This window comes from Haemorhous mexicanus, chromosome Z (genome assembly GCF_027477595.1).
Source record: "Haemorhous mexicanus isolate bHaeMex1 chromosome Z, bHaeMex1.pri, whole genome shotgun sequence".
Lineage (NCBI taxonomy): Eukaryota > Metazoa > Chordata > Aves > Passeriformes > Fringillidae > Haemorhous > Haemorhous mexicanus.
Genome location: NC_082381.1, coordinates 12,266,549 through 12,293,775, shown reverse-complemented (window position 1 = coordinate 12,293,775; position 27,227 = coordinate 12,266,549). Strand labels below are relative to the sequence as shown.

General features: G+C 37.0%; 2 protein-coding genes across 8 annotated transcripts in view; one reads left to right on the top strand and one right to left on the bottom strand.

Moving 5' to 3' along the window:
- Positions 1-216: 216 nt before the first annotated feature.
- CCNH (cyclin H) lies at positions 217-26,973 on the top strand. 5 transcript variants are annotated; one of them, XM_059873704.1, is made up of 10 exons: positions 217-373; positions 457-579; positions 1,768-1,841; positions 2,079-2,289; positions 2,593-2,756; positions 4,856-4,926; positions 7,406-7,517; positions 8,041-8,101; positions 9,816-9,906; positions 25,447-26,973. In XM_059873704.1, exons 1-9 carry the CDS (start codon positions 257-259, stop codon positions 9,858-9,860), a joined length of 978 nt encoding a protein of 325 aa, XP_059729687.1. In that variant the 5' UTR covers positions 217-256; the 3' UTR covers positions 9,861-9,906; positions 25,447-26,973. The 5 variants fall into 5 exon arrangements, with proteins under 5 accessions (XP_059729687.1, XP_059729686.1, XP_059729685.1 ...); XM_059873703.1 differs by lacking the exon at positions 25,447-26,973 and adding an exon at positions 12,772-14,281; XM_059873702.1 differs by lacking the exon at positions 25,447-26,973 and adding an exon at positions 10,882-11,529.
- Positions 11,335-27,227, bottom strand: part of RASA1 (RAS p21 protein activator 1) — a 46,552-nt gene continuing 30,659 nt past the window's right edge. For all 3 annotated transcript variants that reach the window (XM_059873699.1, XM_059873697.1, XM_059873698.1), the window contains 12 exons: positions 26,456-26,613; positions 26,092-26,168; positions 22,005-22,177; positions 21,607-21,766; positions 21,283-21,425; positions 20,411-20,526; positions 19,216-19,302; positions 16,800-16,867; positions 15,060-15,148; positions 14,183-14,260; positions 12,874-13,008; positions 11,335-12,207 (listed from right to left, as the gene is read on the bottom strand). In XM_059873699.1, coding sequence (XP_059729682.1) covers positions 12,124-12,207; positions 12,874-13,008; positions 14,183-14,260; positions 15,060-15,148; positions 16,800-16,867; positions 19,216-19,302; positions 20,411-20,526; positions 21,283-21,425; positions 21,607-21,766; positions 22,005-22,177; positions 26,092-26,168; positions 26,456-26,613 — 1,368 coding nt within the window. In that variant the 3' untranslated portion in view covers positions 11,335-12,123. The remainder of the gene's footprint in view (positions 12,208-12,873; positions 13,009-14,182; positions 14,261-15,059; positions 15,149-16,799; positions 16,868-19,215; positions 19,303-20,410; positions 20,527-21,282; positions 21,426-21,606; positions 21,767-22,004; positions 22,178-26,091; positions 26,169-26,455; positions 26,614-27,227) is intronic.

Genomic DNA, 27,227 nt, shown 5'->3' with positions numbered 1-27,227 from the left:
GTAAGGCTGCAAAAATGCAATGTGAATTTGCTAGTACACATGAATAAAACCGACAGAGAAACACAAGAGTGCTACCATTCTGCAAAAGTTTACGACATGCTGTTTTGCCACAGATCCTCCTTAAGAAGGAACAGTTTGGAAAAGGAAACGGCACCATCCCTCTCCCGAGGAGGGAGTGTCCTGGGCCCGCCCCGCCGTGCCCACGCACGAAGGCAGCTCCCGGCGTGCCGCGCGCGGGCGGCCATGTTGCGGGGCAATGTTCCACAGCAGCACGCAGCGCCGGCACTGGACCTTCCATGGCGAGGAGGAGCTGGCGCGGCGCCGCGCTGAGGGGAACCGCCGGGCCCGGGCCAGGGCGGCGGCCAGCGGGAAGGTGTGTGGGAACGCAGGAGTTGCGGGCGCGGGGCGGCAGGGTTGGACTACGGCGGACTCAGGCGCGGCTTTGCTTCTCCCAAGGTGCCGCAGGGCGACCCGGTGCTGCTGGAGCCGCACGAGGAGCTGGTGCTATGCAAGTACTACGAGAAGAGGCTTCTGGATTTCTGCGCCGCATTCAAGCCCGCCATGCCGCGGTCCGTTGTGGTAAGCGAGGCGAGGAGGAGCCGCCGCCTCGGCCCTCCTTATTCCTTCGCTTGCTGCCTCCTTGGCTTGTTCTTGAGAGGGCAGATATCTTTAAATCTCTTTATCTCGCTTCTCTCTTATAGCACTACAGTCTGTGGACACTTTTTGTCTTTTTTGTTTCGTTTTCTGACACTAGAAGCCATTTCAAAATCTGATGGTTTTCAACGCCATCTTTTGCTTGTGGCTCTTAAACTTGCTTGGGTGATTGAATTGTTTTGTTTCCTCTTAGCAAAGAGTAGAAACAAAATAGTCGTAGGTGGTTGATGGTAATGTTTGATGATATAATGAAACAATCTCCCAGTCGCTAAAGGAGACGGTCCCAAATTGGAGTTGTCATTCAGATGTTTCTCCAGCATTAGTTCTCCTCTGACCACAAAATAAGGTGGATTGTGTGCTGGCAAAATATTATCCTGCAAAGGAAGAGCAAAATTACCTTGAACTTATGTGTCTTGAATGCAAAAGAGCGTATTTCAGAAGGGAGAAGTGGGGACGTAGAGCTGAAGAACGGAGTGAAATTGTGGCTCTCTCTCACTAAGACATTAAGATGTATGATTTACGTTGTCCCCTGTTAGTCGAACCTTTTCCACGCAGGTGTGGTGAAGGGTACCATGCTTGAGGGTGCCTTTGAAAGATGGCAGTCGCTGCCATGGCATGTTCTGTGAAGCCAGATTGATGTTTGAGAAGCAGCTCCTGCAGAATCTCATTTTGGAAACCATTGGCTTTCATGCTGATCAACATGCTGCAAAATTTACTGATGTAAAAATCAAATGGTTTGAATTGCTTGCAACTTTCAGGATGATTTTTTTTCAGCCTTTGATTTTTAAATTTCATTATAATACCAAATTCTTTTCATAAAGATACTGTTGGCTTTTTAAACATTGTCTTCTGAAACATGTCTATAAAAATAAACAAAATTATTTTGTATTACAGTTGTAGTGTAAGGTTCTTGCAGGCAAAAATAAGGACTTTGAAATACTTAATGACATTTAATGGCTCTATGTGTCTTAGTGTCTCAGTGTATCCTGTGTGCCTGTAGTATATATCCACACTTTCCTGTTGTTTTTTTTTTTTTTTCTTTTTATATACTTACATTTCTTTATTTCTTAATCCATTTTTATTTTTTCCCCCTCCCCATTTTTTTCAATTTAGGGAACAGCTTGCATGTATTTCAAACGTTTTTACCTCAATAACTCAGTGATGGAGCATCATCCTCGGATTATAATGTGAGTTATCAACACTTCCTGAGTTACTCTATTAAATGGAAATTAGAGGTATGATCTCTATATTTGTAAAGACCTTAAAAAAAACCAAGAAAGAAATTTTGAGAGCTTAAGTAGGAGTAAAGACAAAATATGGTCAGTTTCATTATCTTTTTGCTGTATTCAGAACATATGGATGAACAGAATGGATGCTGCATATGTCAATTGTTTGCTTTTTTGGTTTTTTTTCCCCTCCTCAAGGCTAACATGCATATTTTTGGCCTGTAAAGTAGATGAATTTAATGTATCCAGTGCACAGTTTGTTGGTAACCTTCGAGAAAGTCCTCTTGGACAGGAAAAAGCTCTTGAACAAATACTGGAATATGAACTTCTGCTTATTCAGCAACTGAACTTCCATCTTATCATCCACAATCCGTATAGGCCATTTGAGGGATTTCTAATTGATATTAAGGTAATACTTTCTGATATGCTATATGCTCTGTGTAGTAAAATAATACGACTCTGTCATGCACTGTCTTAAAAAACTTTATTTCCTTTTGTGCCTGTGATATAAAAGATCTAATTTCTATAGTGATAGACAGATACCTGAAAGATAGTTGTTTTACTTGTGGTCTTTAAGTTATTTAGGATGTTTTTGGAATAAAAATATCGTCTGCTACTTTTTAGCTTTATAAAATACTTTTGACTTGTGTGTTCTAAGCTCATGAACAGGAATCACAAAAGCTGCCTTTTTTTCTAAATCATTACTTTTTAGACTCGCTATCCAGTGCTGGAAAATCCTGAAGTTTTGAGGAAAACAGCTGATGACTTCCTTAACCGAGTGGCTCTGACAGATGCATATCTGCTCTTTACTCCCTCACAGATCGCTCTCACTGCCATATTATCTAGTGGCTCAAGAGCAGGAATTAATATGGAAAGGTAGTATTTTTTTTCTTATATGTGTGATTTAAACAATCTGTTTGCTTCTTGTATAAAATTGTTTTGCTTTAGACATTCTTAATTACTAGAATTGTGTATTTACTGATTGCTAGCACTTGTCTGTTCTTTATGTTTTAGAATGGCAGTGGTACTGTTCATTTTCACAAATAGCTGATGAAAGCAATTAGTTGCTGCCTGGATTTTATATTCCTTTAGAAGAAGTTAAAAAAAACCCTGATGAATTTGCCTTAATTATAACAGCATAGGATTTTCAGACTCAATTTGAGGGTTACACAGGGAAGAAAGTGGAAATGTGGTAGAAACTGAGAATCAACTAAAATTACACTGAAGTGACAGCTTATGGGCATGCTGTAATATGCTGTGTTTGGCTCCTGCAACTGTTCAGTTTCCATGGATATGCACCAGGGATAAGGTGTTGCTTCAAATCAATCTTTTCTTTCCCTTCTCTGTCCTTGCCACTGGTGTTTTCAGAGGTGCTATCAAACACTTTGATACCTTTGCTGAAACGTGTAGTTTGTTTGGCTTAGTTCTCTTATGGACAAAACATATGCTTTTCTTCAGATGAACAGCTGAGGTGGTTGCTGTAAGGAGCTGCACCTGACATGTTTTAATATCATGCCAGTACCTGTGAGCATTTTGCATCTGGAGTGTGACACCTGTTCTAAATCGAAAAAGTTCTTATAAAATAAAATCTTCCATCTGTTCTAAATGTATCTCAGATCTCTTTAGTTCTTAAAGAGTGTTCGGAGTATTCTTTACAGGATTCACTGTCTTCTGAGAATTGTGTAAAAACATTCAGGTGCTTACTTTACCTTGAAACTTGATCTCATTCTTAGATCTATGTTCTGTACTGCTCATGCCAAAATTCAAAAAACCGTGCTTGCAAAAAGAATGAAAGTCATTTGTAGATAATGTGTGATTCAAGGTGTCTGAACTTTGTTGGCACATTCAGGAAGAATTCAAGTGTTTGTTGCCTGTCTGCACCATACAGTTGTTACAACCCTGTCATTTACTGTTTGATGTGAGTTTTTGCTGCCAGACATGAGAGAAGCTAATTGTCCGTGGACCTGTGATCAGGTACAGCTCTAGAGGTGGTACACTACGCCTAGGATTTGGAAAACCTGTTGCTCTCATGGGGGAAGGGATAGAACTCCTTGATTGTTGTGGGTGCTGGTGAGGAGGATTGCTCATGTCTGTTTTATCCAGGTAGTGTGCACTAGTGTTCATACTAAAGGGAAGTTTGATCTCATTGGAAAGAGGAAGGGAGCCATAGGCTCATGCAAGACAGTGCTTAGTAATAGCTTTCAGCTGCCAAAAGCATCAGGCCTCTCTTGAATGCATTGCTGTTGGTCAGTCTGAAATCCACTGTAGTGGTTGCTTGTCCTGTGGGCATATTGTGCAATAGTATGACATTGTCATAAAGTCATAAACTTAATTTGACTTACCTCTCTGAAGCTTAGAATACTTCGTTTGGCAGTGTAATTTCTACATGACTGGTAGAATATTTTTGTTACCTTCTGTAGCCATGATATTTTCTGAAAAATCCTTTCTTTAGGATTTTTTTTCCTGAAAAAGCTGAGAGGCCTCAGGAACAATGTAAACAATAATTATCTGCTGCTGTGGAATGCAACAGGTGGATCTGTGATTGGTCTCATGTGGTTGTTTCTAATTAATGGTCAATCACAGTCCACTTGTCTGGACTGTCTCAGTCAGCCACAAGCCTTTGTTATCATGGTTTTTCTATTCTTAGCTAGCCTTCTGATGAAATCCTTTCTTCTATTCTTTTAGTATAATTATATATCATAAAATAATAAATCAAGCCTTCTGAAACATGGAGTCAAGATTCTCGTCTCTTCCCTCATCCTGGGACCCCTGTGAACACTGTCACAGCATTCTTAGTGACAGATTAGCTTTTTTATCAGTTTATAGCACTTAAGTAAACAAAGCGTTCTTACTTATCTAATTATAAAGCTCTGGGAGAAGTTAATTATAAATAGTAAAAAGTGTATTAACTCACAAATGATTGCCATAAATTATTATGACACTTAAAAAATTTATTCTTCAATGTCTCTTTGCAGCTATTTATCAGAAAGTCTTACGCTGAAAGAGGACAGATCAACCTTATCCAGATTACTAGATGAAATGAAATGTAAGTAAACACTGGAAAACTATATTAAAGAATATCTCAAAACAAGGAAAAACCATCTTTTCAAAATTACAAAAGCTTTAGATAGGTCTGCTTCAAAGGGTTCTCTTCCCCTTAAGGCATGCATAATTGAACTGCAGACAGTAGAATGAACTACCCAGCGTGTGGATGGAGGAGGAAAAAAGACAAAATGAACAAATAAATTAAAAAAATTAATATGAACAAAATAAGCAGGCAGAGGACCTGCCTGATGCTTTCAGAACATAAGTGCTAGAGTCAGTTAAGTGCTAGCAGCTGATTCAAAAGTGAGAAATCTATTTTGAAAACTAGATAATGGTATCTGTAGGACAGAACTAAATTGCTTTTTAAGTCACCATATCTTAAAAATTACAGCTTCAGGCAAAGCCTGCATGTAATAACTACTACTACCAGGTAAATGACTAATGTGATGTGCCAGTATTTATACTGCACATCTGTTTTGCAGCTATGTTTCAGAAGATGCTTAGTTTTACTACTCTGAGAAATATCTTTGTGTGTGTGTGTATATTTTACAAATATTAAGAATATTTGTAAATTATATATATATATATATATATATATATATAAAAAACCATGGTTTAGCTAAGTGAAAAGGAAGTGTAGTACACTGATTATTACCTTTTTGTATTTAAATGAAAAGGCTGTGATATGAAATTCCCAGTAAGTAATCAGTAATTACTAAGTAATTAATTACTGAATGCATTAAGTTAATGCATGCACTTCAAATGGGAGTGGTGGCAGTGAAACTAGGCTGGTTGACATGAGCAGTGAATGCACCATACAAGTAACCAGGGTCTACAAATTTAATTTATCTTTAATTTATAAAATTTAAGATGTCCTTTACTTTCTGGTCTTCTAACAAATCGGGTCTTCAGACTTCCATTGCTGAGATGGAAAGGAATGCTGGGATCACTTACTCTTCACTTCAGTTATTGTGGATGCTTTAGCCCAAAGGCAGCTCTTCCGTAAACATAAGATGGTTGGAAGGAAATTTTTCAAACATTTGTAAATTACTTCTACAGAGTACTGGTGGTAGAGAAAAAAACTTGTAAATTTAATTTGCATTATTAGAAAGACTGGAACTGGTATTTTTTTTAGGACAGCAGGTACAGTGTTGATTGCAAAAAATACCTGTGTATTTCAAAGCTTGTTAGCTGAGTAGTGTGAAGTCGATGATGCTGGAGACTTATTTCAGTGTAGTTACAATGAGGAAAGGAAGGATGAACTGGTGGCTCAAGCCTGACTATGGACATAAGCAATACTCAGCCACACTGGAGACTGGATAGGGTTGTGTGATTCACAAGTGGTGGGTTGACCCCAGCTTGATGCCAGGTGACCATCAAAGTTGCAAAGTGATCACGAAAGACCATATCACTGACCTGCCTAGCTGGGCAGGGAAGAGAAAAGAAAATAGCAAGTTCATGGGCTAAGCAGGGAGAGGTCACTTACCAGTTACTGTCATGGGCAAAACAGACACAAGTGGGGGAAATTAATTAATCACCAATCAAATCAGAGTAGGGTAATGAGAAGTGAAAACTGAATCTTCAAAAGACCTTTCCCCCACCCCTCCCTTTGTCCTGGATTCAATTTCACTCCTGAATTCTCACCCTCCAGTGCAGGGGGCTAGTCACCATACGTTTCTGTTGCTCCTTCCTCCTCACATTCTTCCCCTGCCACAGTGTGGAGTCTCTCCCACAGAGACGTCATCTACAAATTTTTACAACATGAGTCCTTCCCACATGCTACAGTTCTTCGTTAACTGCTCTAATGTGGGTCCATTACACGGGATGCAGCCCTTCAGTAATAGGTTCCTTCCGTGCCGGTCTCCCATGGGTTCACAAGTCTTGCCAGCAAACATTCTGTAGTGTAGGTTTCTCTTCCCTACATGGTATGGTACATAATATGGTATTCCCAAGGGGTCACAGCCTCCTTTGGGCACATCTACCTGCTCCAAAGTCACCCCCTCTACAGGCTGCAGGTCCAGCTGCATACTCCACACTGTTGCTGACCTCCATGCAGGGGCACAGCTGCTTCACCATGGTCTGCACCAGGAGCTGCAAGGGAAGCTGTTTCTATGCCTGGAGCACTTCCTTCCTGTTTCTCCCTGACCCTGGTAGATGTAGGGTGTAGATGTTCTCATATATTCTCATTCCTCTTTCCAGCAGCCATTAGTGTTGCATTGGCATTTGGATTTTGCCCTTTAGATCTGTTTTCACAGATGTACATCCACTGTCACTTATTAGGCTTGGCCTTGGCCAGCACTGGATACATCTTGGAGCCATCTGGCATTGCCTCTGCTGTGCATGGGGGGAGCCTCTAGCAGTGTCTCACAGAAGCCACCCCTACAGGCCCCCCACTACTAACATCTTGCCATGCAGGCCCGGCCCAACAAGGCAGAGCAGAAATTATCTCTGTGCTTTCAGCTGTGTTGTTACCGTTTCAGGCATGAAAAATCTCATAAAAAAATATGAACTGCCGAGGCCTGAAGAGGTTGCTGCTCTAAAACAGAAGTTAGAGAAGTGTCACAGCTTGGACCTCTTATTTAATACAAACCCGTAAGTATATCTTGGATGTGTTAAACTTTGGCCTTTTTTATTGGCATAGGAACATTAGTATTTTCTTACATGTGTGAGTGATGGAAAATGAAAACCCTTAAATGTGCACACAACGTTTGCCTGCTTGCTATATCTACTGGAAGCTGAGATGAAAGACTCAAAGTAGTGCTTTCAGTAACACATAAACAGGTTCTTTTTTGTGGATCTGCACAGCAAGCTGATAATTTTGTAACACAAAACTGGATTACTGGGTGGCTTCTAAGGTGTGACCACTTGATGTTGTATGGTAAGAACTAAGGGCTTTAAAATCAGGTGATTAAAACAAGAATGTTGTAAAGGCTTAATGTTTTCCTAAGAATTATGTGGATGGCAAAGGACTGCAACCTGAACTTCCAGCAAGCTGCGTGCTGAGGCTTTGGTAGTTTTTTTTTTATGAAACAGGTATGTCCGTATTGTAATCCTGGGGTCAAATAATGAGAGTCTTATAAAAATACCTAAGCATTTCACTTTTCTTCTGGGTTAGGAAGAAGAGGAAAGGTTATGAAGATGATGAATATGTCACAAAGAAATGTAAAATGGATGAGGTTAGTAAACCTATTGTACAAGTTTTTCCTGGTTTTTTTTCACTCTTAAGGCCAAGACAAAGGTGACACAGCTACTGAGATAAATTTATGCATCTGTAATATAATTTTATTTGTTTTTCAGACTGAACCATTTTCAACTTTTTTTTTTTTTTTTCACTTTAAATGAACCAGATTTCTTTCATACCTGACTGCTTGGAAGTGTTCTTCAACACCCCTGTTTTTTGTGGAAAGGGGAATGAATACGCAGACCATGCTTCCTGCTGTTTATTGTTCTTTGAAAGTTTTTATGTACTTTATTTGGTTTCTTGCTCAAAGCAGTGTAGAGTGTTGGACTAAATTTATGTCAGACAATTTGTTAACAAGGCTGTGTGAATTACAGATGGGTTGCTAGCACTTTGAGACCAGGTATAACCAGGTATAAGGTAGAGATAAACTGACAAGGGTGACTCAGCAAATACAACAGTATTAAGGTTGTCCTTCACATCTGAGATGAACACCTTCCAGAGCTTTTGTTTGGACAATGGGCAGGAGAGAGGCGGTGCTGGCAGAGGTGTAGAACCCTTTTTAACTGGACTCATTTTGATACTAAAGATTCTGGATATTGATAGTCTAAGGCATACTAAGTATGGCATTTAGAAAAATGTGCTAACATCAAAAGAGGGTATACCAAAATATGAAGACAAAAGACAAGATTTGTGTCTTGCTATTAGAGATTATCATAGCAGATTGATGCTATAGTGTCAAATTAGACTCTGAAACATTATTAAAGCAAGATTATAATAAAATAGGCATTGAAGGTATATGCTAACATGTGGGGCCTTGAACTTATTTTATAATTTTATTGCTACAAAAACTTTTAACAAGTTTTCATTCCAAATGCCAGTCTTCAAAAGTATATTAAAACTGGCAACTCCATGAAACAGGCACTTGGAAAACTTTTCATTTTATGACAGAATTACTTAGAACTAACAGTTCCATATGAGCTTTGGAGGTTTGACTTGTTCCCTGCCCCAGTTTAATTTGTTTTAGTTACTCTGCTATAGTCTGAGGCAGTTTTGATTTTGGAGCTTCTTTTTAATTCATATCTGTAATTATTTCCTAAAGAAGTAACCTGATAGGATATTCACATAGCCTACAGCACTTCATGATCTACTTTTTTACAGTTCCAAAGGTCCTGAAACTCATGATTTTTCATTACTGATGAATCTGAACTGGATTTCTACCTGTGTAATTTTTTCTGAGTAATAACCACATGAAAGAGCAGACCTCAGCTGGCCAGGACATTAGGGAGAAAATGTGCTTTACTTTTTGAAAGCTTACAGAGTGTGCAAACTGCTCCTATCTTATCAATGGCTTCATTAATCCTGTAGTTAGCTGATATTAGACTGTAATCTACAAAGCCATGAAAAGCACAGGACAGTAGAAGGTGCAGTATGAGTTGTTTTGGAAATCTTTACATAGCTATCCAACATAAAGTTCACGCTTCTTTATCTCAGGTGCTGAAAAGAGGCAGCTAACATGACTCTGTCCATGACTGTAAGCATAGGTATGGATAACTAGTTCTATGGTTAAATGCCTGACTTGCCCCAAGTTAAAATATTTTTTTAGTCTTCTGTTCATGGAATTTCTCTTTAAGTTCTTAAATCCAGACCATAAGGAGCACACCACCACACACAGATCTCGCTCAAGCTGCTGTGTTTTTTCCTTCTATTAGGAAGAGTGGACTGATGATGATCTCGTGGATTCAGCATTACTTTGAAGGAAGACAGACTTCTACCACTACAGGAACTACCCTCTGGTGTCAGGTGTGACTGCCTGCCACAGGTTCCTTATTGTGTGTCATAAGGTCTTCATGCTGTTAGTTCTTACCTTGGCGGTAAAGCCTTTTACTTTCCTAAAAGAAAAAGTTGTGGTTCCATTAAACCCTCTTCCATTACAGGTCCAACACTGGCAAGATTAGCTTCAAGAAATGTGGCCCTTGTTTTTGGTTCAGAAACAGTTTGATGTGGCTGCAGTGTAGTATTATGAACACCAGCTGATTTATTTCTTTTTCATATACCCAGTTAAGAGCTCCTGCAATACAAACATGTTACATGCAGCTTTGGACCCCAGTTTCATTCTCTTTGCCTTTTGTGTGTAACAAGTAAATTAGGTAGGCAGCTCTGTCTTCCAGTTTGTATTTTTACCATGTTATATTGCCTGTACCAAAGCAACCAAATCCACAAAATAATCCCTTTTACACACTCTGTTAAAGATCTAAGCAGGACACACTGAAAGGTAAATTACTTATTTGTCTAAAATGCAGTATAACATAGACTTGACATGGTTATGGGACAATCGAAGAAAAGACTTCTGTAGTAACAAGGTGTTGCAAACACATGTATTGTCACTATGGAAGAGCATCACATGTGTCTGTCCAGTGTCATACATATGTTATTTGGGAGCTTTCACCTTCAAGAAGCTGTTCCAGCTGGAGACCAGGGCAACACAGCGAGAGCCACTTTAATATTACAGTAAAGTTGCAAAAGCAAAGTCTCTGATTTTATGTGACAGTGATTTGGCAGTTCTGATAGACAGGAAAAACACTTTTAAGTGTTGTAGAGGTTTGCAACAGTATTTGTATGATAAAATTGTTTTAGTGGTTATTTCATTAGTCTTGTCAGTGAATTCTTTTATTCTCTATTATTATATCACTGCTTAGAACCCTAACATTAACACACAGTGATGATGAAATACCCTTTAAATCAACAGCACATTTTACTTCTCATTTTTTTTAACAGTTTATAGGGGAGTGCAATGGGCCGGAACACCTTCCACTAGACAAGGTTGCTCCAAGCCTCATCCAAAGTCACCTTCAACACTTCTTGGGACTGAGGCATCCCTGCCTTCTCTGGCACTCTGCCAGTGCCTCACCCCAATCACAGGGAACAATTTCTTTTTACTAAATCTCAACCTACGCAAGGAGTTTTAACATCTATTTTCTCACCCAAAGATGTACAAATTAAGACATTAGGACAAGGTAGTGCTGACTGAGGACTCATGCTCAAAAAGTGACACATACTAAACACTGCAAAGTATGCCACCAGTGCAGACACTAAAAAATTTCCACAGCAGCCATGCAGCCAGTTTCCAAAGAGTTAGAAATATGCAGCTTGATTTATTTTAAAAACTTACTTTTCACTTATAAAAATATTTATGCTAGACTTACAGTACAAGAAAGACCAAACAATACCTATTTTATAAAATGGTTTAATGAATGCATGCATGTCTGATACAATGATCAATAAATTTACTGAATTCAAATTATTTACTGTTGTAAACATTTTACAAAAGCATTGTGATTTATTTGGCTATACAGTTCTTGATGGAAGAACTATTTAGACTGAATCAGTGGCATATCAAAAAAATAAAGCTGACAAGACTCATTATGCATATTCTCTTTCAAAATCATTTTAGCAAGAGAAACAGCATTCTATAAAACGTGTACAGTAAAGGTTGTTCCTACCATAACATCAAATTCTGGAAACTGTAAATACAAGTTAAAAGTGGTTGAACAGTCAAAAGTCACAATTATTGTAACCAGTCAGAAATTACAGTAAGAAATGTTATCCAGTTACTTTTAGGTGGTTGTCAGAACAATGCCTTTCTTCTCATGTCAGTTGATAATTCTTTTCCAATCAGACAGCAAAAACTTTGGCAATCAGAGGTGCTGAAAGTCCTAGACACAGTCACAGCATTTTCTCCGTGGAAGGTCAACTGTACACCAAGGCTCAGAGGTTGTGAAATTTCATTGTTTCCAAGTGGAAAAAAAAAAAGTGCAAATGTCCTGCACAGATAGCTTAAAAAAAGCTGCTGGTACAATCATTCACCAACAGGATCTTTGTTTTCTTTTTGCATAGTTCACACATCACTGGGAATGTGACAGGGTGTGCTATTTTTGGCAAGAGCAAGAAGGAAGTGATACTGGTGAGAGTTGCCATGTTGGGCGTGCTGGATCCATGCAAAATTCACGTAGAGAGCTGCTACCTGATATTGTTAGACACTGAATACTGGTTTTGTTTTTGTTGTAGCAGTTCAGTAATGGCCAAAAGCTTCTTAAGAACGTGCTGTAAGACAGTGAGTCAGTAAAACTACACGTTAGCTACTGAAGACAGAAAAGGCCTCTCTGAACAGCATTTTCAGTATCAGCCTATCAGACCTGCGACTTGAAGTTTAAATATATTATTAAAAAGAGAAAATGTCTGATTCCCTTGCCAATAAGGGTAGTCTTAAAATGATGTTACGGACTTTGCCTGTCCTCCCATGGATCTTCCTGCTTCTTTGTGGTTAACAGGAAGGCAGAGGAAGTGTACAGCTTAAGAGGAAATGTACAGCTAAAGTGTACAGGAAGGCAGAGGAAGTGTACACACTATTAAAATTTGCCAGCAGAATTTTCCAAGCATACAAGTACATTGGAAGCAGAAATGAGGTTATTAAGAGAAAGCTAAGGAAAGTGAATTTGGTTCTAAACTGAAAAAAAATCCAGATCTGAACACTAAGACCGAGAGTCTGTCAGGAGGCAGTAATTTTGTGGGTTTAAGGCTTCCTCTAGAAACTTAATAAAACACCCAAACCTAGTTGGTTTTGTTGCATGGGGGGACAAAACTATGGATTAACTATTTCCTTCACAGCTAATAACCCCCTGGTGAAATACAACATCTAAAGAAGTACCACAAAAGAATTCCTCAGTATTGAGAAGTAATTCAGGACACGTGTGATTTGTGTTAACTCACCTGCATCACGCCTCGCTCATTGCTGAGCGTCCGGAGCTCATCCGAGTGTGCCACACAGATCTCATGCAAAGCTGCCAGGTCACGGGAGAGGTCAGTTCGAGAGTGCTCTGCAGTGTCTGGAAGCTCAGGAACATTCTTCAACAAAGTAGAAGACAGCAGATTTAGGGTGCCAAGACCAACTTTGGTCTTCCAGCTAAACCTCCAGTCCACCTTTCTATTAATAATTACCTGTTTATATTCTCTTCAGAGGCATGTGTTTTGTGAGAATACTGCAATTTGTAGTGCTAGGACAATTCTTACTACAAGATTTGGTATTGCTCTACTTTTGAGCTCACCAGAAACCTACTGCATTTTGAGACTCATACCCTCTAAATGAAGGGAAAAATCCATCCATTGGGAGCTTTTTTTAATCTAAATGAGAGAAAAGTAACAAAATTCAGCAAAATCTGCTGTTACCTATCAAGTAACTCATTAAACTGATGATAAACCAATAATGCCGCAATTAAAACAGCAGAATAATCCAACAGGTATTTTCAAACCAACAGTTATCAGAGACCTAATGTAAAATCTTTCACTTAAAGAAAACTGATGTATATACAGAAGTTGCAATTTAATCAGAGGAGGATGACATCTGGAACCTACCCAAATGCCACACTTTTTAAGTATTCTGAGACAGCTTCTAGGAGACTTCTAAAGGATTAATTCAGGGTGCTTAGCATATTTTTTTCATCTCACTTTTTAAAATGAATTACTGCATTTAAAATACTTATATAAAAAACACGATGACCTAACTCCTGTTACAGCAATCACAACCACAAAATAGTCACGTTTTATAAAGACAGAGTGACAGCATTTCACTTTCAAACTACAATATGTAGAATGCACGCAGTGAAGCTTTTGCCAGTGCTAACTGAAATTGAACCTAATATTTTTTAAAGAGAAGTTACTTTCAGTCTGTGGTCAAAACCATGTGACAAGTTATATATAAAAATTTCTGGTTTAAAAACATGTTTGTGAAAGGTTTGTATTTTTGCCTAGTATTTCTTATCTCATGGCTACAGAATCTATTTCAGCTTCTCACATTTACAGAGGCACTAAATTAATAAAATCTTAAGAAGATAATTGATGGTTTTAATTCCATATGACAGACCAGCAATTTTTAAATAAGTATTAAAAAATGTACTCAGATAAAAGCATTCAAAATTATGTGGCAGCTGATGCATTGCTGAGCTAGTTAATACGAGGTGTAAAATATTTGAATTTACAATTCTGCTATGTAACTTCAGCAAATATTTCTTTAGCCACTTACCCCAAGCTCATCCAAGAACATGATCATGCGATGTTTGTTGCTCTTGATGAATGGATTTACCCCTTCCATATATGGCTCCTAATAATTTAAAAAAGTATTCATTAACGAATGATCGCCAAGATAATTGTCACATCTGAGATGAACACAGTGCAGTCAGGCAAATGACACTGCAAAATGAGTATGTAAATGGAAATAATAATATCTTTTTTTCAAGTGTATTTTTAATGTCTGGTGTGCTGGCAGTCAAAGACTACAGAAATTTGGTTTTCTCATATTCAAAAGATAGACAACCTGTGATGCAGAATTCCTTACAGATAGAAATTTGCTTCAAGGCGAGTGTCTCTAAATACCTGCTTGCAGTGAACAGATGCTCTGTGTTCAGAGGTGTCATCATGAACGAGTTCTTTCTTTCCTGTTTTGTCATTAACTCTTACATTCCAAGTTCTGTGTGTCAGAGAAACACTCTTCTCACACCAGCCTGAAGTCATGTTAATTATGCTTAAGTCAACAGACGTACTTTTAGCAATGTTTCAGCCTGGAAACTGAGACCAGTCACTGCTGGCATTCTCTTAGTGTTTTAATAGAAATTTCATTGAAAGCTTGGACTTCTTAGTGCAATAAGTACACTTGACTTACAGACTTCATTGTGTCTAGCAGTATGATAGTATAAACAGGAGAGCTTTGAAGTGCTCTATCACAGAAAACACCAAACTGACAAGTGATAAATACAAGGTCAAAGTGGAGGAAGAGAAAGTCATAGGTTCTGCATGAGAAAACAGCAACAAATTTTTTGCAAGCATTGAACAGGAACATATGACAGGTATACTGGAAGCACAGTTCTCTGTAGGTTGTTCTCTGTATGTAAAATTATATCCACCTTAGCTCCAAATTCAACCAGATTTGCTAAATTCTGCACAGACTTGGCGACCAGCGTCAGTGTTCTTGCAGCAGTGGGGGAAGGAGAATCTGGCAGGAATGCAAAGTAGAGAGTCACTGGCCGTTACATTTAAAATTAACAGCAGTCACATGAAAATAAATTCTTTTCTCATTCATATTTTTATTGATGTTTTAAATATAAAACAACTGCATGTGAAAGATGTCACTTGGTAAAGGAAAACATATTGCTTTTGTAATGTCCAAAAGCCATATTAATATGATCATCTTATTTTCTGTAATAGTAGCACACAGACCAAGAAGCAAAATAAATAAGTCTTACTAAGATTTAGGTGAAATGATAACCATTTGCTCAAAACTTGAGTTTTGTTGAAATGAAGATTACTTGTTAAAACATTTACCTTTGAAATAAATAAAAAAAAAAAAGAGGAAAGTTTACATGTTTCTTATCTGCTTTAACTCACATAAGTGGGCACGGACAAGTTATTTAAGTTACTGGCAGCAGGAAGACAAAGTGCATGTTACATGCAATCACAGCCTGTATTTCCATGAAACTCCAGTCTGTAATGACTGTGACTATAAACACTTCACATTAACCACTGAAGTCAGTTAGAACTTCTTTTCCAACAAGCGATGTTACCCAGAAACTCACTTTTCTCTCTAGTTAAGGTAAATGGCCTGGTTGAAAACATTCCACTGACAGGGTTTTAGGGTTATATGATCTGTTAGTTTCCCTTAAGAGTTGTCGAGAATACTAGCTGGAGGTAACTCAGCAGGATTGTAATGGACAAGCTCAAAAGGCATTACTCAAAATTTTAAGTAGTTCTTTACACCTGCAGTCACAGTGCAACCCAAGTTAGGAGGGAACCTAACTTCCAAGCTACCCAAAGATAATAAAATGACAAAGAAATTATCACTTGTTCCAGGCCATGTTTCTCTAATGCTTTCTCCAAAGCATGCTCAGAAATTATTACTGTGTGAGAAAAAGGAACTTTTCTTGACACAGTCCTTCTCATTTAGTTTAAAGACTGATGATAAGAAAACAAGCCACATTGTCTTAAAAACTGTCTTTGAATAACGAAAAAAGCTCTTCTGAATCAGATCTTAAAATTTTCTCCTATATTTCCTATTTTTCAGCCTTTCTGAAGGCCATACCTCTCTCATCTTTAAGATTCTATATCTAAGATCTACTGTATTTAATGAGTCAAAAACAGCACTCTAATGCTGGAAGCCATCTCAGCAGGACATTCCAACAAATTGTTCAAGAAAAATTTTCTAGGTGCACAAATTATTCCAAGCTCTGTAGACGCACACATCAACTTTATAAATCTTGTACATTTCAGAAATACCACTGCATTCATCTATTAACTCTGGCATTGCACTGTATTGAGGGTGACATCTAAAGTTCCCATAACTACATTTTTCACAGTGCTAAAATACATTAAGAAATGTTAGACTTGACTCAAAATTTTATTATTAAATATCACAATGGATGTTTTTTTGGACTTTAAAATTATACTGGGGATATCCACAATCAAGGCTTTGAGGGTGAAAAGCCAATACCCTAAGAAGTTAGCCAAATGAAGTGGATAACTTGACTTGAAACATTCAAAAAAACAGCACAGCATTCAAAAAAACTTCCTATTTTGCTACATTAGATACTACAGTGATTTCATGTCTCCTGCTGCATAAAGTATAGATTCGATCTGAAGCACATAGTCACCTGAGATGATATTAAACATCCTTGGGTTCAGGATAGCAGGACAAATCAGTCGAAGAAAAACAAAGCCACTGAAATGAAATAAAATTGTATTTTGTTCAAAATTATTAGAAAATGCAAGTAAAATTGTGTAGTCTTTCAGGAATAAAGATAATGTGGGATCTTGTTGAGACACCAATAATCTAGCCTGTGCTGTGTAAAAATATAAATCAAGATCATCATGCTACGATTCTATGAACTGCAATGAAATCTGAAAGAAGAGGCAGATGGATTTCCCAATAAAGCTGAACAAACTGTTAAATAATGTAGGAAAAAACTAATTGCCAAGTAATAATGAAGCCAATCCCAGACCATGCTTGTCTCAAAAAGGAGCCACCCTTGGTCTCTGACCTCCCAAAAATTTCTCCACTGTCTGCTACTGCAAGTCATCCATCTCACAGCCAGCCACTTCCCCAAGTCACTGTAAAGTGGAGCACAGGAGTGGATGAGCAAGAAGATCTCTCTTGGCAGAACACACCTTTAGGTCAGCTTCAGCTGATCCATTATCCTGATGATCAGGATTTTCAGTAGAAAAATGAGGGATCTGCTGCTTTCCACCATGAAAGAATTGCTGCCATTTTTAAAAGCTGAAAAAATAGTGCTCTGTTCTAACTGCAGAACTAGGAATTCATTCAACAGGAACCCAGAATAGGCTTCAGCAGCATAAGAAAAATCTATTTTCCTGTTAATACCAGAGGTAAAAATCATCACTCACGTTAACCTCAACTCCAGCTAATTGTTCTATAATGAAGTGACATACAGACCAATTAAATCAATCTAAAATATGTGTAATTTTAAACTTGGACTCCACCAGCAGGGTGGATTTCACCACAGCAATACCAGAGCGTGACTTGTAATGAAAGGAGGAAGGGAACCTTGCCTGTTGTAAAATACACAGTTAGTCCATATTTCTTTAAAGTGACAAAGAGTAGAGAGGCTGATGCACCTTCTCTAAGTCCAAGATACATCTATAACAGAACATGCTTGGTATCTTTAAGTTATGGACTGGTAAGAAAACAGTTCTTGGCCAGAGGTTAAGCTAAAATACTTATTGTGGTAAGAATTCAAAGCTACAAGTCAGTAAATAATTTTCAAGTCTTGTCACATTCACCAGTCACTCTTTTAAAAGTGCCCAAATTTGAAGGCCAGCAAGGTGCACATCTAGCAGAGACCCTGCTGATAGGAAAGATCTGATATTCCGTACCTTTGTCAACCTGCCTAAATTAGGAATGAGCAAATACCTATAATGGAGTATTAAACCAGAGAGAAATGGTAGCACATTACAACTGATACAATAGAGAAGACACCCAGATATCAAAAACTGTCCATCTGGCTCTGAATATTGAATCATTCTTTAACCAAAAATAGTGCAATGGAAGGTAATAAACATCACTAGAGGCTGTGAAACTGCACTTCAAAGAGAAATCTCTAGTATCCACTTGCAAAAATGGAACACCACAAAAGCAAATGATAAAATATTTTTAGCATCCAGTGGAGACCACTGGAAAAACCCTGAAAGTGAGCTGTGTGTTCACTAAGGAAAGCTACATGGTCCTCTTTGGAGCACGGGAGGAACAGTCAGAGATTGGAGCTGGAGAGGAACAGCCAGAGATACAGAATTCACTACTGATTTTTACAGCCTTCCAGCAGCTTAGCCCCTCTGAGTAAAAGAAGCTCTCAAGTAGGAGCAGTCTCCATTTGAAGGCAATGCCACTTGACAGTATGAAACACATAAGACTTCTGGTGTCAAAATGATAAATACAAGCCAAAGAGAAATACTCTGAAAGATCCCTCCATGGGAGATTAACCTCTGCTAACTATACAACTACCTGACACCACAAAAAGAAAACCTGAGGCTTTGATATCCTAAAAATCCCTGCCACATTTAGAAAAAGTGTCAAGACCACAGCTTTGTCAGAGGTTTTTATTTGACCTGCCCCAGCAACGAACAGAGTTAGAGTTAGTTTTGTATTGTGCTGGTTTAATAATATAGATTGGAGTTTCAGTGGCTGGTGTGAGTTCAGAAGAGCCAGGTTCTGTAACCTCCAGCAGCATTTTCAGAGGAGCTCCAGAATATTTCAACATGATTGGGTTGTAGTACTGTAAATTTGAAGTTAAAACCATTAAGTAAAGCTATACTAACGTCTATACTACATAATTTTATTTTGGCAAGGCTCTAAGAACAACACCAAGAATCCAGCAAGCTCAATCTTTAACTGGGACAATTGTGCTTCATCATCATAAATTTCTTAAACACTGCAGTAACCTGTGTCAGTTCATACAGTTTTGTCACTGAAAGAAACATAGATAAGCACCCTGAAGTACGTCTCCAACAAGGCTTCAAAGAAATATTTCCAGAATAAGGTTGACAGTAACTTACCTAACAACCCTGGTTCTCATGGTAGTATTAGCTGGCCATTTGTTTTGAACAGACTTCTGTAGGCACCCATAGATATACCTCAATGTCCTGCAGAAATAGTAGCCAATTACTCATTCTATTAGACTTACAGAATCAAAAAAGCTGGTCAGAAAGGATCTAGACCAGCCTCCTACTTGATGCAGAACTATTATCAACTTTATATTAATAACTTAGACAAATCTTTAAATTATAAATTAACTCTTAGTTAAAGTTCACAAATTTATAAGAATTCTATTTTTAAAGTTGTTTTAAAAAGTAAATTCATAAATGACAAAAATTATTCTGTGATCATTCAGATGTACATTACATGTTTTGTAACTGTTTACTTAAGTAGCATACCCTTTTTGAAAAAAGACCACTCTCATGGTTGATTTTTCTTTTCATTTCTCTCTTAACTAAGCAAAAGCTTTTCTTTACATACATGACATACAGTGAAAAAAGAAAGTTAAGCACCATAGCAATAGTTCCCTCCCATTAAAAAAAAAAAAAAAATTAAAGGACATTTGAGGTCTATTTCAGAAAATGTTGATCACTGCATCATATACTTAAAAGGACTGCAATTTTCAATGCTAACCTTGCCAGCAAGGCTAACACAAAAGAAAATTCCATGCTACTCCAATGACTCAAAATTGAGGGTTTCATATAAAAAGCTATAAACACTCTACACTATCCACTTTATATTAGATTATTCAAATCTGAGGCATCAAAACAAGTTACTTTATCAATTAAAAGAAGCGGGGGAAAAAGAGCCTCTGCATTTCCCTAGCAGACAAAAACAGGCATAGAGTATCACTATTACTACCTAGCTGTATTTTTAATACGCTGTTAATAATTCCATCTCTTTCTCAGAGGAGAAAGACTGACAAATACACATCACTGCCTGTTACTACCACTGTCTTCTATTTTTTTGTAAAAATATTTTGTCCCTAATCTCGAGTCTAGTAGTTTCTCCTTTAAAAGACAACCAAATGTGCCAGCCAGAGGCTTTTGTAAAACACTATTATTGCCAGAAGTGTTAATTTTCCCCTATCAATTTTCTCTGTTTCTATACAGCAACACTAAGATAAATCAGTAAGAACATCATTTTAATGTGCAATGTTATTACTGGAAGCACAAATTTTTAAATATAAATCTGAACAGAAAAGTGCAAACTTACGGGGGCAGTATCTCTGCAGCCATGAATATCTTCTCCACCAATTCTGAAAGTATACTGAGGAGATGTGCCAAATTAGTGTTTACATCTTCATTTTTTTCTAACTTCGAGGGATTTAACTAAAACAGAAAAAAAAATGTTTATTCTTGTATCTAGAACTACATATACATATAGATATATAGATATAGCTATAGATAGATATATAGTTTCTGAATATTACACACTGAGTACTGTTTCAAAGCAAATGAAATATTCTGCTGCCGTACAAGTCTCTTACAGAACTCAATCATGTTTCAGTAACTTGTCAGGGAATGCAAAGCAACAGTTTTAAGTTCTAATAAATGCATGAGGCTTTTATCAGCTTGGATATTCACCATTTTTTCATCTGAGTGACTTACTGTCTCTCTCAATCCAAATTTCCCATATTTTCCACAATGAAGTTCAAGTGAAACACAGGAGTTAGGAGGGTCATTTTAAGAAGAGTTTCAGAATCAGTAACAAACATTTAATATGGAATTTTACAATTAAAACAGAAGTTCAGATCTTGATTTCTACAATATCTTGAGTTCAACAAGAGTTACCTAGATTAGGACATTCAGTAACAGCTGCAGAATGCCTGCTAAATAATTAAAAGAAATTTTGATTATAAAACTTATTAAGTTCTACTATGAATAATGTTTGAAGCCAAAATCCAGGAAAAAAATATAAAAACACCTCTTAATTCAGTTCCTGTATTTCTGAATGTAAAAATGTCCAGTTCTAAAAAATTATTAAATGTCTCTACAACTAATATTTAAGGCAAACACAACAGTTAATAACCAATGGATTATTGTGTCAATGAACCAAAATTTTTAAAACACAGTTTAAAGTATCACCTCACAAGACTGCTTGCTCTCCATGATCTTTAGTATGGAGTCTTTCAGCGCATGATGAACAAAACTTGTTGCTGTGGCTTTCATATACTGTTCCATAAGTGTGCTTGCTAAAGTGGTGGCACGGAACAAGGTAGTAGCTTCATCTGAAAAAAGAAATTGGAATGAGAAAAACTGAAAAAAGGAAACATCAAAAAGAGAGGAAAACATGGTTACTCTTTGACATAAGCTAAAACTAAAGGAGGAGAAAAAAAAGATAGCACCCAAATCCTTTCCTCCCCACCTGTCCAGAATTCCAGTAAACTTTAATGGGATTTAGTGCAGTACCTTCCATGCTTATCTCCCTGTCATTCAGTGTTCGTAACAACAAGGACTCAAGCTTTTCATGAAGAAAAATCTTCAGTAAAATGCCAGCCAACAGTGTTCTATCCTGTCCACAAACATGTGATAAGGCATAGACTACATGAAGTTCTTTCTGGAGTATAAGCTGAAAGAAAAACAAATTTAAAATATTCAGAAGCTTCTCCTTACATATAACAGTTCTAGAAATATATATATATATATATATATATATATATATATATATATATATATATATATATATATAGCTGTCACTTAAAAATATTGTTTGATTTACAGCACCAGTGTTACTGAGATCTCTCTCAACTACTGAAAAGTATTAGTTTTGACAGATAAACCATAAATGGTTTAACTTAAGTTCATACCTCTTTAAACTCACTGTACTCTTCTTCTGGCATGATCTTCTCCATGGAATATCGTGCTCGAACACGCAAAGATCCTGGCTCAATACCCTTTAATGGTACATAGGAACTGAGTTGAAACCACTCATCTGTTGCATGTCCTTTTTGTAATCGGCTTAATTGGCAACGCATGAACACTTAAAGGAAAAAAAGTCTTGTTCAGGTACATTATCTCCACAAAAACAATGCTACTATTAAATAAAAAAATAGTTTTATTTTCAACATATCATCTTATTTCAGGAAAAAATACCAGCAAGAGTAAACAAAAAGGTTTTTATCAATATATGAATGGATCATTCTCTCTTCAATGGCTTAACAGTGTCCTGTAAACTGAAGAAAAAATATATGGCAATCTGTAAAGAATGTACACATATAAATTCAAAAATGCCACATGAATACTGACATGGCTTTCCTTGTAACACCCAAGTAAGTAGGATGCAAATCCAGGTAGCAGAAACTAAAATACAGATTAAATCTTTAGAGTTCACTACTCCCTTTCCAGCCGTGCACTGACACCACTATCAAGGTCTGCTCCTATTTATGATTAAGAGTGCTCCTGTAGAATTCCCAAACACTGACATATGTATTACTTCTATAATAACTCCAGTCTAAGTAACAGTTTATGTGTATTAAGTTAAAAAGTATTCCCAAGCACTTGCTGACTAGATAATGAAAGTCAGCCCAAGAATAGCCAAATCATTAACTGGTGATGATGGTACACTAAAATTGCCAAGCAATGACCTGCACTGCAGCTGAAGTCTAGTGCAGCAGCTGGCTAGCCAGCTACAGCAGCTGGGAGGGAACACAGGCTCATCCAGAGCAGGAACATGTGCTCCTGAGTGGAGGGGGTTTTTTCCATGAAGAAAGGCCCAGACACTTTCAGAGGCAACAATGTGCCTCTGAAACACCCACCACGCTCCAAGAGATGTCCGCAATTAGTTTTACATTTAGCCTATCAGTCTGCCTCTCTCAAACACTTTCTCCTTCCATGAGAAAGATATTTGCTTTTACTTTCCGCACATGAAAAAAAAAATCCATAAAACCAAGAACTTCTCTTTTTTTTTTCCATTTATGCAAAGCCAGTACACCAATCTGTCTTGCAGAAATTGTCAATGGTTCCAGCAGATTTTTCACTGTCCAAGTGTTGCAATACACAGCAGGATATAATTTAATACTGGAACAGAAGATCATATTTATAATGCCTCATTCAGGACAATCCTGCTGCCTACATATTCTTTGGAGCTGATGAACTGATAAAAGTTAAAGCATACATATCTGTCAGCAAGAAAACAATCCATCACGACCTGCTATGTATCACCAGTGTGGATGGAATGTCATTAGACTACGTAATAAATTTACTTTCTTTGCATACTTCTCCCTGGCATAAAAGCTCAGTATCCACAACTAAGCAACGTGCTCTTCTTATTTCCTTGTATATATAAGGCACATGTACCACAGTGAGAGGAATGGTGAATGAGCTACTAGAATAAACTGATAATTTAGTTTTTCCCTGTGGTTACTGTAGTACTTCATACCTATAATATAAATAATATGACTTTGATTTTTAAAAAAATCATACCAAATGTCTGTACAAAGACTGCAGAATAGTTATCATAATTTATATTGTTACTTTAAAGTAGTAGGACTTTTTTCCTGTTTATAATGGTACAGTGAATTAGAAGGCTCCTTTCAGTATGAGACTTCTACTCAACACAAATTAATTTGAAATTAACCACCGTAGTGCAAAACCAAACCAGAATCTCCACTCCAGTTCAACCTTATGGTGTTCTCCTTAGAGACCTACTAATTCAACTGTCAGTAGTAGCAGATGGAAGTCTACTAATAAGTTCCAGGACTTTGGATTTTTCAAGCCAAATTATATATTTATTTGAGTAAGTCCTTAAGCAATTTACAGTAAGAGAAACAAAAAAAAAGTTATTATAATTGATGCAATTGATGCTGAACTGTTTGGTATAATTTCTGACTATCTGGAATGGCTTAAAAAACTCTAAACTATGGAGCATTCATTCATAATAGACAAACTTAAATGTAAAGACCTGAAAACTCAGGAAATATTTTAAAATACTGAAAAGGTAGCCTTCATTCATGTATTACTTTAGTATTTAGGTTTTGTGTGTTACAATGAAAGAACAAAGCAGTGAATCCAACAATTACATTTTGGACTTTTAATCTGCATTACATGGAAGGAAAACCAAGCAGAAAAGGTGAATTAACCCAATTAAAAACTGGCAAGATGAATAGCATCAGCTGTACAGAACTGCCACTTCATAGCATTCCACAGGTAACATCTGTGGCTGAAAAGGAAAGGAAAGATGGTTGGTTAAGGAAAGGAACCAGTTATTTTGCTTTTGAAGAGTTACAGGTTTATTCCGGCGGTGCAACACAATGTGTGTCAGAGAAAATGTAGTTTAACTCATTTTACCCCAATGAACTGCACATACTTCATAGGGCTCAGGATGTAAGTAGAGGTATATGTTCATTCAAGTTGAGTTAGTGTAATCTTTATCTCAAAATGAAAGAGTTATGCTGGATTATGTGTCTGCTGTAAGAGTGTAGATAACTGCAGTAAAGAAATTCAGCCAATCCTGCTTCTGACCTAGAACAGGAAGCCTTCCATCACCCGAATGCATAAAACTAACAGCATCTCCTTAATTTGGACAAAGAGGAGGAAACTACAAAAACACTTTCAAAGAAACTACTGAAGTATCCCTCTCAAGAATCACCCTTTTAAGATTCTTTTCCTAACCAAGGCTTTGGTGTAGATAGATAATCAGTTTTCCAGCTCAAATGAATTCAAGACCAAGTTCACAACTGCATTTATAGTCCCTTAGTCTATTCGAATGTTTTATTATTCCTTCCTATGCAGAAACTTTTCTAGTGAGAGAAGGAGAAAGAGATCCGAAATTGAATCAGGTTCTGCAAGACCATGCAAAATGAGTTGTAAATACCTACTTTGGCTAAGGTTTCCCTACAGATCTTAATAAACCCCAGAAAACCAAAAAACAGTAAATTAGCACTGGTGTAAGTTACAGACCAGTAACACAATATATGCAAAAACAATTGCACTAGATTATATATACTCTGACTGCCTTGGAACAGACAGCTTGGAACATAATTAGAAAAAAAAAATCTTGGAACGAATTTGAAGAGGACAGGGAGAGCCGTCCTGTCAAGGAGCAAAGAGGGAGGGACACAGGGCTGAAGCTGCTCCAGAACAAGTATAGTGGGAAACAAGATACACTGAAGAACAGGGGGAAAGGAAAAAAAAAAAAAAAGAAAAAAAAGGAACCTAAAAGTATTGTGTGGGAAGAGACATGACCTTAAAAAAAATTAATTTCTACCTAACAGCTTCAAATTAATGCTCTACAAATTCTTTCTTTTCTAGGAAGCTGACAGATTCTACCACCTTGTTGTTGATTTGCTGGAACAGAACACCACATTAAAAAAGCACCTATCTTGTTAACATGAGAAGAAAATACAGATCCTTTCCCATTCAAAGTGATATTGAGATAACTTCAGATTTAAGCCAAAGTGTGGTAATAAGGGAAGAAGACAGATGAGGAAAAATGGAAAGAAAAGAAGGGAAGGTTTCTTAGAGACTGCCAAGATTATTTTTTTAATAAAGAATTCTGCCTTTCCCTGTCTCACTGGAAGCAATCAAAAACCTGAAAAGAAATTCCATGTAGTCAGATTCCATGGAACTTAACATTTTATGGAGCAGACTAACAAAGAAAATTTCTCTTTGCTCTTGCTTTCTGATAAGCACAGTCATTATCTAGCAGAAGTTACCGTAGAGCAGAGCTATGTCAGACTAGAGTACAGTGCATTTTATGACTAAAATCAGTGAAAGTTCTCATTATAAAAACATTAATAGAAAGTCAGTACCAAACATGAAAAACATACACAGGCAGTATGATGAACATAAAAACCTACTTAATTCTCTTGTGACAACCCTTGACAAAAGCAATGATAACCACACAAAGTCTCCATTGCTGTAATGTATAAGCATCTCTTATAGAAAAATACTTACATATATCTGGATCTTTACTTTTCTTTGTTTTGTTACTAAGACTTATCTCAAATCTATTAATATCAGATGAAAGATCACTAGGAGAAAAGACAGAGAGCCTCAATTAATACTATACACAGCTGGCATTTAAGCTTTTCCTAATATCATTTCAATCCCAAGTTATCATTATCAGCCACTTATATTAGCAAAGATAGATGCCTACAGAAAATTCTGCCCATGCAGAATTTGTCTGAAAGGTTGCTGCTGTATAAGCACATATACGGTATTTTTTAAAATACTGTAAAACTATAAATAAGTGTTAAGAATCTTAAATCCAACACAACCTGAAAGTGAAATTCACTAATTCAAGATAATTAAAACTTACTCAAAGACAAATTCTTCAGACCACACAGGGTTCTGTCCTTCCCTGATGTGTGTTTTTGCTACCTGAACACTGTTCAGGTAGATGTTACAATATGGATTTGTAAAATGCTTTACTGGGAGTGTATGAGCTTCTTCTACATGCAAAATGAGACTGCTGACCTGAAAAAAAAAAACCTATTTATTTTTTTTGTTGCTAAAATACAAAGCACATGAATGAATTATTTTAATCCTCTATGCAGAAGCTTAATGTTAATATGTGAATACTGAATACCAAACTCCTTATTAGAAGAGTAAAGACCAAAAGAATTGGAACATTTTAAGAAGCACAAGGAACAAAAAGGAACTCAAAAAACTGCTGAAAACAAATATCCAGACTCATGTTTTTAAGGCATCTTGGAGTTTTATTTTTAAATCATTTCTGAGGCATTAGTATTTGCAAATAACAACTTTTCCAGACACAGAAAATTTTACTGAAAGGGAAGACTGGCACTTTGAATAAGAGCCATGAACAATTCCAAATACAGTGGTTTATTGTTTCGTGCTATCCTAACAGATTATGTAAAATTCTCTTGTGCAACAAATGCATTGTATTCTTCTATGCAGATAAACACTATCTTTGCTTTTTGAAGAAAATAATTCCCTTTTTGTTTGGCTTTTGGACCCTGAAGCTCCCAAATGCAGCTGTCACTTTATCTCTAAATTCACCTAATTTAGTTCACTTACTCAGAAATATCCAAACTTCTTTAATGTTGACAACCAAACAGTTGTGGTTC